Here is a 13,649-nt window from a genome sequence, read left to right as displayed (position 1 = left end):
TCCTCTGAGACAGCTCACGGGCCCCAGCAAGCCCTGTGTGGGAGCTGAGGACAGGCAGCAAGCATGCAAGGTCTGGATATTAGCAGTTTATAGGCTATTATAAAGGAACTGGTCCAGTTTGGTTGCTGCCACCTACTGAAACTAGAGCTTTCTACCTCATTGAGCAGACTAGTGGGAGCCATAGGTTTGCAGACGAGATCTGAAATGCCACAGTATCACTAAAAATAATAACAAAATATGCCCCCTAAAATAAGAACTTCCAAATGGTTATTTTGTTACTTAAAGTTCAGCTTCCTGTGCAGCTTTAGTGGTCCCAACTAATACTCTTTCTGTAGCTATTAATTCTTTCCCTGCTGATTTTTTTTTTTAATGTCTCTGATACAGCTTCGCCCCGTATCTCCTGTTTTCTGAGCAGTAACTTATGAATGTGTTGAGCTTTTCTGTGTTGTCTTTAATACAAAAAAGATGCTTTTTCTTTGTGATAATGAAAATTTCTGTAGATACTTCAGAAAACCTTTATGATTTATTATTTTGAGGGGAAAAGTGTCTTTTATTTTAAATATTCTTTAGTTGCTTGACAAGATCTTGCTTGCTAAACTTGATTTGAAAAATGTTTATTATAAAAAGAAAAAAAATTCTAGCACTGGTTAAATGCTTTTGAAATTGCAGGGTTCACTACATGCTTTTGGTCAGAAGGCAAAACATTTATTCCTATAACTAATTTAACAAGTACTCATAGAATAAAAAAAACCCCACAGTCTAGTTTGATATGCCGTATACAGAACGGACCGGGCAGGAATGAAATATGAGAATTTGTACAGTGGTCTTAATGACCAACTCATTTAATTTTTTTTTTCCTCTAAGGTTTGTATGATTTTACACTTGTTTAAAAAAATGTCTTTTCCCCTTCCCCTCTTAAAGGTAGAGACCTGTGGGTTCTTGTTCTGGGAAGGTTTCCAACCCATCATAAGATTGGCATTCCAGAGTTCAAGTATGTTGCTAATATGCATGGGGATGAGGTACGTTTCAACTTTTACAATGTCATTTATACCAAATACCCTTACCAGAGATTTCAAGTGAACTTCTCTCAGACGTGTGCTGCTTATTGTTCAGGTATGTCATACTCCAAAGAGGACCAAACATATGTTGGTTTTTTGAGGAATTTCAAAGTAAAGTGCCCTTGTTTTGGTGGAAGGACTTTAGGAGACCTTGCATCATGGTGGAGAATCCTACACCTAAGACCTCTCAAGTAGAGAGCTTTGTCTTCTCCACATGAATAAAAGCTTTGTCTTTTCCATGTGAATAAAGCTTTAACTTTCCTGGCAATGAGTCAGATGCAGTAGTTTGCTTGTATGTTATTATTGCCTGGGCATGAAGTATGATTGATAGAACTCTTAAAATACATCCTAAGACTGAATGATGATTGCTGCAAAGCCCCGAATTATTTAGTCTAGAAAGAAAATGTCTCTTGGGAACCTTAAGCTAGGAATACTTAGATTCACCTGAGATAACACAGTGAGTACGAAACAAAAAGCAGTTTCAGGATTAACTTGCTCTGGAAAGAATGCCCACTTAGTAATGATAAAGGAGAAAATTGTGATTATGAGCCTTCCTGGTGTAGTACGTGACTCTGGAACAGAAAGACTCAAAGCTTCACTCTTCTCTGATCTTTCCTTACTTTCTATTTCCCTTATTCTTTAGCTCTGCCTGCTTGTATTAGTCATATTCAGGATAAGTTTAAACTACACAATCTATTTCTATGCAGTCTTTAATGTGAAAGGTAAGTAGTTCAACAGAAAAGGCAAAATTTATATATATGCTAGGCTGTGAATTCCCAAAACTAAGAAAAATAGGCGTAGTTGGAAGTGTATCCTGTGTAATGTATAACATATCACAAGCTGTTGCTGTTACTGTGCGTGAGCTCTTGCACGCCTACAGGCACTTGTGACATTATGTGCCAAGAATTTTCCCCAAGTTAGACTAGTTTCACCTTGTTTGACAGTGGCTATGCTCAAAGTGCTGCTGGGAGTCTGACTGCTTTGGAATTTAACTCTATGTGGGAGGAAGCTGATTCATGGTTTCAAATGGGTACATGTGTTACTGGATGCCCAAGATAGGGTTTGCAGCTCCTAAAACCTGGTGTGTGTCAGCAGGGTAGGCCAGGGTGCCTAGGAACTGAGGCTCCATACGGCAATCCCTACAGACTGCTGAAGGCAATTGCAAACCTATGGCTACAGATGACCCAGCTTTGGTGGGAAAGAAATGAAGGGCAGGATATGATCTCATCCAGAATGTCCCGGCTTTCAAGTCCAATATTACTGGATTGCAGAGGGCCACTCTTCCTATTGAAACCTTCACTATGAAGCACTCCTGCCATTATCACTGCCCAGCCGGATGTGCGTAAGGAGCTTTGATATGGAGACATGCCCTGTTTGCATATCCACAGGGTCAGGAATTGCTGGAGAGCAGACAACCTGGATCGCTGCCTAGGATCTAAATTTTCATATTGACTTTGTGAGGAAATGAGGCAACTTTTTTTTTTTTTTTTTTTTTTTTTTTTAAAGTATCTGGCACTGTGTCTGAGTTTGTCTGGGCAGGGTTGTCCTTGAGTTGCCTAGGTACTATGTAGCAGTAAGTGCCATGGTACATTCGAGCTTGTTCATTAGGTCAAGTATGCACCTAGGGAAGATTCTGGAAATAGAACTATTCCTGCTTTTCAGGCCCTCATGATGATCTTTGCCTTATGTTTTTATTATGTAAGGATATAATGCACAATTGGTGTTTGTTTTTTCTTATCTAACCATAAATGTATTTCAGATGGCAGGAAATGAATTCCTCATACAAAGAAGCATTGGAGAACTTGAATATTTTTTCCCATAATCTAACATTCTACTGGACTAGTCATTAGGGAAAGATTCAACTACCCCTATAATATATTAAGCAGATAAGTTTTGCACTAACTATATGACAAGCTTCAACTTGTGTTCTGCAGTCTTTCTTAACTTAAAATTGCAGGATTATGGCTTCATTGATCTAGTTAGGTCGTTTTTTGTGCTTCGGTGATGCTTTCCATAAATGGTACAAAATAAGAAAAGTTCAGTTCTCAAGTGTTGTTTGGTGATACTGCCCTTCAGACCTGTCATGATCACACAAATTATGTTTTTTGGTTTGTTTTTTTTTGACTCAGCTGACTGGTTCCTCTTAAAACCTAAAAACTGGGGAAGAGCCTGAATTGCACGTGTGCAGGCTATTCACACATGCTGCTGGAGGAAAAGTTAGGTTATTTGGAAAGCTGCCCAACAGGGAAGTCCTAGTAAAATAATGTGAGTGTACAATACTAGAAAATATTTTTTTCAGAACTGGAAAGAGTTATTAATTAGGTTAATTTTTCTTAATACTGTAAGACATGACCAGCCAAGGTTTAAATGATTTTATTTTGTGATCACCATTGCCAAATAGAGGGAACTTTTGCCCTATATCCCCAGAGATGCAACAAAAGACTTCTCCCATTCTTTGTGTGCCTGTAAGAAGTTGGACATCATTTTTAGCAGTACTTTTTGTTTAACCCAAGCCAGATTAAAACTAATAATTAGAGGTAGTTCAGTCACTTGCAGCTGTGTGAGACTTTAATCAAAATGGCACTAATAAACTGCACAAAATGCATAAGCTTGTGAAATGTTAATAAAGTCTGCACCTAGGAATACGAGGGAGAGGTTGCCTGCTGTTCTGGAGCAGCTCTCATTTGGAATTAGGCAGCAGCCTCTCTTGTCCCAGGCTTGTACTCTTACTTGAAAGATCTTCTCTTCCTCAGTGTATACGCTCACACATTTCTCTCTGGGGGGAGGAGGAAACTCATTCCACTTAAGACTGACCACAATCAAACCCCTAAACATTCCTAAGTCATAAATGGAGCAGGAATTTCACCTTTTGGCCAGCTGTGGAAGTGGCTTGAGTCCAATCTACACAACTGAACAATAGGATCTAATTAGAAGACTGTTCCTAAACCATGTTTCCAGCAGGAAAACTCTTTAAGGAAAAGCATGTCTGAACAAAGTGCAGAATATGTGTATTTCTGTTTGTTCCCTTTAATGTATTAAGTATTTGTCTTCCTTAAATTTCTGCAGCTATAGTGTGACTGAGCCATCACAAGATAAACTCTTTCCCAGGATGGTAATACTGATACCAACCCTTTTCTCCTAAATCATCCACTTCTGATTGCCTTCTTTTCTTCATGTAATAGTGTTTCGCCTCTTTCATTACATGAAGCTGAGTTTGTACTGATAGGCCTAAGCCAGTGTAAATGAAAGGATGTGTTTATCTTGCTGGCTTGTGATTTAAGTTAAAGCAAGTAGATCCTATTTTCCATGTCATTATAGACATAGTCATACCCATGGAAGGGCTTCCTGAGAGATGGTGAGTTGTTTGGTCTTGTGTGGCTGAGAACTGGGGAGGTTTATTTGTGATCAATAGAATTTGAGCTTAAAAAAAAACCAAATAACAAATTAATGAGTCTTGTGTAGAATTTCTCGCTCTTTGTTGTGGTTTAACCTAGGCGGTTCAACACCACACAGCTGCTCACTCACCCTCCCTCATCCCCGGGAGATGGGGAAGAGAATCAAAGGGGAAAAGGGACAGAGACTCATGGGTCAAGATAAGAATAATTTAATACTTAAAATAAAACTAATAATGATGAAATAATAGTTATAATCATGATAATATAGGACTGTATATAAAAATTACAATATATACAAACAAATGAGGCACAGTGTAATTGCTCACCACTCGCTGACCAACGCCTGCCCTGTCCTGGCTAGTGATCCTGAAACAGAGAAGTTCTGAAACTACAATCTGGACAAGTGAGATCCCTGAAGAGATCTGAGAGAATGAACTTCCCGGCCAAACCCCATCTATATACTGGGCATGATGTTGCGTGATATGGAATATTCCATTGGCCAGTTTGGGCCTCAAACCTAAACCTAATTTCAAATCCTAAACTAGGAGTTGTGGGTCCTTTGTTCCAGCTATGTTCCCTCTGAGCTTCTTGTGCGCCTGCACACTGGCAAAACATGGGGAGCTGAACAGTCCTTGCTGTCTTAGTACCAACTATAAACATCAGTATGTTATCAACGTTTTTCTCATACCAAATCCCAAGCCTGAAGCCTGTGGAATTTGTCTAGGAGCTGAAATCTTATGACAGTCACTAGTTCAAAAGCAGGTTTTATCATAGAATGATTTGCGTTGGAAGGGACCTTAAAGATCACCTAGTTCCAATCCCCGTGCCATGGGCGACAACACCTTCCACTAGATCACATTGCTCAAAGCCTCATCCAGTCTGGCCTTGAACACTTCCAGGGATGGGCACCTGTTTGAGTGCCTCACCACCCTCACAGTGAAGAATATCTTCCTAACATCTAATTTAAATCTCCCCTCTTTCAGTTTAAAGCCATTGCCCCTTGTCCTATCACTACACGTCCTTGTAAAAAGTCCCTCTCCAGCTTTCCTGTAGGCCCCCTTTAGGTACTGGAAGGCAGCTAGAAGGTATTCTGGAGCCTTCTCTTCTTCAGGCTGAATAACCCCAACTCTGTCAGCCTGTCTTCATTGGAGAGGTGCTCCAGCCCTCGGATCATCTTCGTGGCCCTCCTCTGACCCACTCCAACAGATCCATGTCCTTATGCTGGGGGCCCCAGAGCTGAACACAGTACTCCAGGTGGGGTCTCGTAAGAGCAAAATAGGGAAAATCACTTCTTCCCTTGACCTGCTGGCTGTGCTTCTTTTCACACAGCCCAGGGTATGAGCCAGGCTTTTATGTTGCCATTTCCTTCAGTGATAAACCAAAGAACTGTAATTCCCTGTCATACATGTGGTAGTTCTTGTATTTCCATAGTGACTGCTGCTGTAGAAATAAATGAGAGTGTGCCAAACTGTGTTTGTACAGTTGTTTTAACACTGGTGTATTTTACTAGAGAAGGACAAACACAGTGGGGTGTGTTGAGGCTGTGCATAATAATTAGTGTTGTACAAGTGTTAAGAAAGAACATGTAGTAAGTGTGGCATTTAAGTGGTAAACCAAGGTGGACTATTGATTTCTCTGCTGTAACTCCGCTTCCTTAGGTGGGGTTGTGCCTGGTATGCTGTGCTAGGTCTGTAGAGCAGTCAAGGCTGGAGCAAGGAGACTGGCAAGACCATGTTGCTCTGAAACAGGTCCTACCTGATTGCTCGGATGTTTATTTCAACATAGTTCAACTTAAAAACCAGGCCATGTTTAAGGAAATAATTTTAATCATGAAAATGGGCAGAGTCTATCCACCCATAGTCCCTTGGTATTAGGTTGCTATCATGTGGTAACAAAAATGTTTTAAAAACAGGGGTGCTGCAGTAAGTGTTACAGTGCAGGTGCAATTGGAGCTAACCTTAATCTTTTAACTGGCTGTCACTAGGGCTTCTTGAGTAAGCCCTTCAGTAGCTAAGCAGGGTGCTGAGCCAGCTGTGCCAGAAGTGATAGTCAGCAAGTCGAAGGGATATGCCTGCAGAAACAGCAGTCACACCCTTTTCTACAGTGTTAATCCGTGCCCTGACACATGCATGCCGCTTCATTCAGGGCTTCCCCTGAGGATCACTGAAAGCCTCTCCTGCTTCCTCTCTCCCTTTGGGGCACACAAGGAAGCTGACAGCTGAAAGTGCACCGAGAAGCTTAATGTCTAACTGTGTCCCTAGAGCTGGGAGAAAGGGTTTTCCTTTGCTTTTGTGTCGCCTCTCATCTGAGCTACAGCAAAACAATGCACCTGGACATTGCCCTTGGGATACTGCAATTAAAACCAAATAGTCGTCATGTCTTCTCAGAGCCCCAGAGCATATAAAGGCTGTCCTCTGTTCTCTATATCTTTATATTAGACTAGAGGCAGGTTAAGATGTCTATCCTTGACTTCACTGTCCGCAACCTACCTCCACTGTGTCTAGATCCTTTATTTAAAGCAAAAATGAATATGTGTCAACTTGTTTCCATGGGTACAGCTGACCTCTCTAGAATCAGGGCAAAGCTTGGCTGGGTAGGAGATGCCTTCTGAAGGCTTGATCGAAACTCGAGCTATGCTTTCCCAAAAACTAAAACTTTTCTTTTCCTTCCCCTCAAACACCTCCAGGTGTACTTTCTCAAGAAATGCAGAGTACTCTGGAACAAAACAAAATCATCCCCTTGTCACCCCACCAAAAGAGAGTGGTAATACATACGTTCTTCCCTCACTGAGGAATGATCAAAGTACCAGCTCTCTGTGTTAGAGATTAGCTGAGTTGTTTAATGTACTAAGTACTCAGATACAACAACAGCTATATGAGGAGTCCTATAAAATAGGGTTAGTTTTCAAAATACTGTATATGTAAGCAAGTCTGGGTTTAACTCTTGTTTAAGTGCAAAGAATGTCATTTACAAAAAACTGGTCAACATCCATTCTTTATAAACATTGTCCTTTTCCAACACCTTTTCTTGTTGGTTTTCTTTATCTTTTTTTTTTTCCCCTTCCTGTTCCTGCTTCTCTACCCTTTCTTTTCTGAGTGTCTTTTGTCTGGCCCTGAAGAGAAGCACGGTAGGAGCAGAGGCACTTTATCAGTTCCTCCAGAGAGCAGTCCAGTCTTGCCTGTAGTTTAGCTATCTCTGTGGTAGGGCTGTTCTTGTTGCTTGTGTCTGCCAGCTTTATCTCTCATGCCCTGGGCCATGATTTGGTGGATTTCTCTCGTCTCCTTTTTTTCTGCACCCCTCTCCTGCAACCATGTCCTTCCCAAGATATCTATCACCCAGAACTGGAAATGAGCTGCCTGTACAAGACAGGTTCTGTTGCATCCCTTCTTAAATTTCACAGAGTAAATTTATCAACTCTGCAGAGCAGTCTGCTTTCATGTACTCAAGTGCTGTTTTGAAAGCTACTGGCAATGTAGGAAATTAGGTACCTTTTCCTGGCTTATCAAAGCCCATTTCATAGAATCATAAAATGGTTTGGGTTGGAAGGGAACTCAAAGATCATCTGGTTCCAATCGCCCCTGCCATGGGCAGGGACACCTTCTACTAGATCAGGTTGCTCAAAGCCTCATCCAACCTGGCGTTGAACACTTCCAAGGATGAGGCATCCACAGCTCCTCTGGGCAACTTGTTCCAGTGTCTCACCACTCTCAGGGTGAAGAATTTCTTCCTTAATATCCAATTTAAATCTGCCCTCTTTCAGTTTAAAACCATTACCCCTTGTCCTATCACTACATGCCCTTGTAAAAAGTCCCTTTCCAGCTCTCTTGTAGGCCTTCTTTAGGTACTGGAAGGCAGCTAGAAATTCTCCCTGGAGCCTTCTCCAGGCTGAACAACGCCAGCTCTCTCAGCCTGTCTTCTTAGGAGATGTGCTCCAGCCCTTGGATCATCTTCATGGCCTCCTTCATGGCCTCGTGGCTCTATTTGCTATAGCATCTAGAAAAAGAACCACTTAGTTATTGGGACAGTAAATACATTGTGTAACACAGCTTCACCTAACAGATTACTGGATGGTGGCCTGCAGGAGACCATCAGGAGCTGACAGAAAAGTGTTAGAAAACTTGAGAACAAATCTGCTTGGGCGCAGGGTGGGGAAAGATCCTTCTTTTCCCTGTAGAAACGTCAAGGCCAGGTACCAACTCAGAGACCGTGGCTGCCTTCAAGGATAACACTTACAGTGGTGTGATCCGCAACTTAGCGGAGTTGTGTTCCGCACTGCATTGGTTTTACGTTTGTTTCTCCTGCGACAAGCAGCAATTGCCGGCTGACTGGCCGGAGGTGGTTTGCTCCCAACCTGTATGGCAGTTAACACCCAGCCCTCCCTGCCCCGTCGCATACCAACCCAGCTCCTGCAGACAGTTCCTGCTGGACGGTGGCTGTGTTCCTGTTTACCTCAACACCCAGAGCAGGATTTGCCACTTAAAATGAACCCATGTGAAAATGTAACAAGATATTAGTGCAGGAAATAGCTGTGGAGAGATATTCCATCTCCTCTTCCTGATTTCACCTACCTTTTACCTTAGCCTGTACTAGTCTGAAAGCAAGATGATGTTTATCTGTGGCACCCGGTTCATCCAGTAATGCCACTTGCATGTTCCTCACTTTAGAAAAAAAATAATTCTTTGCAGTATTTCCACTTTGGTGGTGCAAGACTCATTCTAAAAGATACTGAGACGCTGTAGCTCTGAACCGGAGCCTGCAGTGATTTACCAGGCTGTGTTCTTTGAGATAAAGTAAAGATAAATTATCTCCAGAGCACATCTAGTTGCAAGTCTTGATTTGTTCCCATCCCAGCCAGAGCTTGGGAACCCTACAGAACTCTTGAGGCACAGGTCACACTGCTATAGAAAGTGCTGCTAGAAAGTACCGTCCAGTGAACACCGTACTAGTGGTTTCTGGGGTAGAATAGGACTGTTCTTAACCTACTGGAGCTAGAACTTGCCAATATTTTGCCGGAAATCTGAAGGGGTAGACTGAAGGGAGATGTCCTGCCAGCCTTCACAAGCCTATACAAAGTTAAGTGAACAAAAACACTTAGCTTTTTCGCTGCCACTTCCTTTTCTTGATCCAAATGTCTTTCCGTCTCTTTTTCTAAGGATTTATATGTACCTGTTTGGTTTCCCCAATGCCTATGCTCATGGCATTAAAATAGAGCAACGTAACAGCGAATATAAGAGAAGTGTCTATGGGGCCTCTCTTGATCCTGTATTAAAGCTGATTTCCCATAAAAGGGGATCAACAAGAAAAAATCCTGCTCTGTAGCACCCTGGAAAACATGGAAGGTGTCCCTTTCCCCTGAACCACCACTGGCAAGTGGCGACACCCAGTGCTGACACATAGGTGCAGGGCCCAGGGTCCCTCGGGCTTCAGCACAGACCTGACCCTGCAGCGCAGTTGAGCTAAGGCAGTGGTGCATTTCCAAGCCCATGTGATCTTAAACAGGCAGCCTGTGCGGTTTTAGTTTTTGATAAGGCTGTGCCTTATCCATTCAGGATTTAAGTAGTGCAGCTGACAGTCGGTTCCCCATTACAGAAGCAGCTCTGGTTGATGTGGGTTTAAAATCCTTGAAAGCCCTCCAGTGACTTCTTTCACCTATTAAATTACTTTAAATATATTTAGGAGAGACCATAAACCAAAACAGTGTTGACCAGAATGCTCTTTGTATGCCTTGTATGTCTGTGTAATCCAGTAAGAAAAACCTGTAAGTGCAAGGTACTGCATTTTGTTCTGGTTTGTGTTTTGGTTTTTTTTTTTTCCTTCTTCCATAGCAGACTTAAAATCTATGCTTCTTTCTACAGACTGTTGGGAGAGAAATCCTGCTCCATTTGATAGACTTCCTGGTGACTAGCTATAGACGTGACCCAGTTATTACCCGGTTACTCAATAATACCCGGATTCATATCATGCCGACAATGAATCCTGATGGATTTGAAGCTACAGAAGAGCCTGACTGTTATTATACACGAGGAAGGTAAGGGTGGCTTAGGGGAGTGGGAGTAGGTAAAGGAAATGGGTGGAGAGTAATAATCGGAGGTAGCCAAGAGACTGAATCATACTTGGTGGAGAGGATAGTCTAGAGGATGTGTTAGGGCTAATTTTGGCCTGTGCTGTTCTGAAGACGCACTGTTACGGCATGGACTTTATGGGAGACTGAGTCAGACTGGTGTTTATATGTGGTGCGGCTAGAGAAAATTGGTCAAAATGGTGTAATGACCTAACCTTTTAGCCAGGAGACACAGACTGCAAATAGAAGCACAAAAACCTATTTAGACCTTTAGGGTGCTACAAAAAAAGAATGAAAACTCCACCCACAGGGACTGTAATAGGTGCTCTGCTAACAGTAGTGCTAGGGAAAACACTCACACAGAAGCTAATGTAGCCTAGCATCGCACCCTGTGCTACTTCTGTGTTCTGTAATGTAACTATTGCAGACACCAAAAAGGGGAGGAAAAGTATAACAAGCTAGAAGAGGGAAGAAGAAGAGAGTGAGAGAATGGGAAGAAATGCCAAGGGACAAAGTTGAAACGTGCAGAAAAAGCAAACTCATCATCTAGAAGTTCTCTTGGATCACTGGCCATGGCAATGTCGGAAGCAAGTGAAAAGGTAGTTCAGGTAGTTTAGTTCTCTAGGTGACCAGAGTAGGCCCTCCTTTGTATCAGGAAGGAAATTCATTTCTCAGCAAATAGACAGGACTTTTATGGAGGGTGGTATTTTTTTATCCTCGTACTGTAAACTAGACAGAGTTTAACTGAGTTTAAAAATCAATACAGCTGATGCTAAATACCCTCTCTACTCTCTGTCCTGACCTGTTTGAGTGAAAAAGGAAGAAGGTATTTGCACAGGCTGCACCTTCAGGTACAGGGAGAAGAGAATACATCCTGTGTTAGAGTCAATTTTTTGCTCTACGTCCAAAGTGACAGCAGTGGAAGGAACACAGACATCCAGTAGTGACCTTAGTCTTCTATACAGGTGTGAGAGAGCAGGGAGGTGTCTGAGAGCAGGGAGGGAGAGCAAATCGAAACTCCTGTGATCCAAGAGGAACGGGTCAAGGATCTGCTTCATCGGCTGGATGCCCACAAGTCTATGGGGCCTGATGGTATCCACCCGAGAGTCCTGAGAGAGCTGGCGGATGTCATTGCCAAACCCCTGTCCATTATCTTTGGGCAGTCTTGGCTCACTGGGGAAGTTCCGCTGGACTGGAGGCTGGCGGATGTTACCCCCATTTACAAAAAAGGACGAAAGGAGGATCCGGGGAACTACAGGCCTGTCAGTCTGACCTCGGTGACGGGCAAAGTCATGGAACAGGTTATCTTGAGTGCTATTAATGAGCACATACAGGTTAACTGGGTGATCAGGCCCAGTCAACATGGGTTTATGAAAGGCAGGTCTTGCCAATCAAACCTGATCACCTTCTATGATGGGGTGACCCGCCTGATGAGGAGGGAAGGGCTGTGGATGTAGTTTTCTTTGACCTCAGTAAAGCGTTTGATACAGTTTCTCATAGTGTTCTGGTTGAGAAACTGATAACTGCTGGCCTGGATAGGAGGCACACCCTCCTTTGGGTTAAAAACTGGCTGGATGGCCGGGCCCAAAGAGTGGTGGTAAATGGGGCTAAATCCGGCTGGAGGGCCGGTCACCAGTGGGGTTCCCCAGGGCTCAGTGCTGGGTCCAGTTCTGTTTAACATCTTTATCAATGACCTGGATGAGGGGATTGAATGTATCCTCAGGAAATTTGTGGACGACACCAAGCTGGGAGGCTGTGTCGATCTGCTCGAGGGTAGGGAGGCCCTTCAGAGGGATTTGAACAGACTGGATCATTGGGCCGAGGCCAATGGCATGAGCTTTAATAAGGCCAAGTGCAGAGTCCTTCACTTGGGGTATAAAAACCCCAAGCATCGCTATAGGCTCGGGGAAGAGTGGCTGGAGAGCTGCCTGGCGGAGAAGGACCTGGGGGTGTTGGTTGACTATCGGCTTGATATGAGCCAGCAGTGCGCCCAGGTGGCCAAAAAGGCCAATGGGATACTGGCATGTATCAAGAATAGTGTAACTAGCAGGAATAGAGAAGTGATCCTGCCCCTGTACTCGGCACTGGTGAGGCCGCACCTGGAATATTGTGTCCAGTTTTGGGCCCCTCGCTTTAGGAGAGACATTGAGCTCCTGGAGCAAGTCCAAAGAAGGGTGACTAAACTGGTCAAGGGGCTGGAAAATAAAACTTACGAGGAGCGGCTAAGGGAGTTAGAGCTGTTTAGCCTGGAGAAGAGGAGGCTGAGGGGAGACCTGATTACAGCCTACAAATACTTGAGAACAGATGGTGAGGAGTTAGGGGAAGGGCTCTTTACATTAGTGATGGGTGATAGAACAAGAGGAAATGGGTATAAGCTTAGTCAGGGGAGATTCAGGTTGGATGTTAGGAAGTATTTCTTCTCTGAAAGGGTTGTCAGCCACTGGAATAGGCTGCCCAGGGAGGTGGTTGAGTCCCCATCCCTGGATGTGTTTAAGAATAGGGTGGATGAACTACTTAGGGATATGGTTTAATGGGGATTAGGGACGGTTGGACTGGATGATCTCTAAGGTCTTTTCCAACCTAGAAATCTATGAATGAATCTATGAATGAATGAATGACAAACACATACAGAAGGACAACATCCTCCTCCTCTGGCTTAGGTTTTTCTAATTCACGTAAGTGTAGGTGTAGGTGCCTGCTATATGCATGTTAAATATTACTCACTGTTTCCACCTGAAATACAATAGAAGAATTGTTTTATTGTGTCCTATGAAACATGCAGTGCTGCCAGAAAGCAAACTAAGGTCTATCTTCTTAATGTTTGAGAAGATTTGCAATGGTCATCTTACCCATTTCCCAAAGACACTAGCGTGCCACAGATCTTAAGTACTGGGAGGAAGTGTCTATAGGCAAAACAGTAATGGGAATGTCTTCTCTCTTTCTAAGGTACAATAAGAATGGAGAAGATCTGAACAGGAATTTTCCTGACGCCTTTGAAAATAACCACGCCAGCATTCAGCCAGAGACTCAAGCAGTAATGAACTGGATAAAAAACGAAACGTTTGTTCTTTCAGCAAACTTGCACGGAGGTGCCCTGGTTGCCAGTTACACCTTTGATAACGGTAACTCAGGTAA

The 13,649-nt window shown here is 43.2% G+C and overlaps 1 protein-coding gene across 1 annotated transcript in view; it reads left to right on the top strand.

The window, feature by feature from the left end:
- The window catches only part of CPM (carboxypeptidase M), a 37,241-nt gene that overhangs the window by 20,169 nt on the left and 3,423 nt on the right, over nt 1-13,649 (top strand). The window contains exons 3-5 of the mRNA XM_086610435.1: nt 922-1,019; nt 10,309-10,481; nt 13,461-13,645. Coding sequence (XP_086466561.1) covers nt 922-1,019; nt 10,309-10,481; nt 13,461-13,645 — 456 coding nt within the window. The remainder of the gene's footprint in view (nt 1-921; nt 1,020-10,308; nt 10,482-13,460; nt 13,646-13,649) is intronic.

This window comes from Tauraco erythrolophus, chromosome 4 (genome assembly GCF_009769465.1).
Source record: "Tauraco erythrolophus isolate bTauEry1 chromosome 4, bTauEry1.pri, whole genome shotgun sequence".
NCBI classification, from domain to species: Eukaryota; Metazoa; Chordata; class Aves; order Musophagiformes; family Musophagidae; genus Tauraco; species Tauraco erythrolophus.
This window is presented reverse-complemented; position numbering and strand designations above follow the sequence as displayed.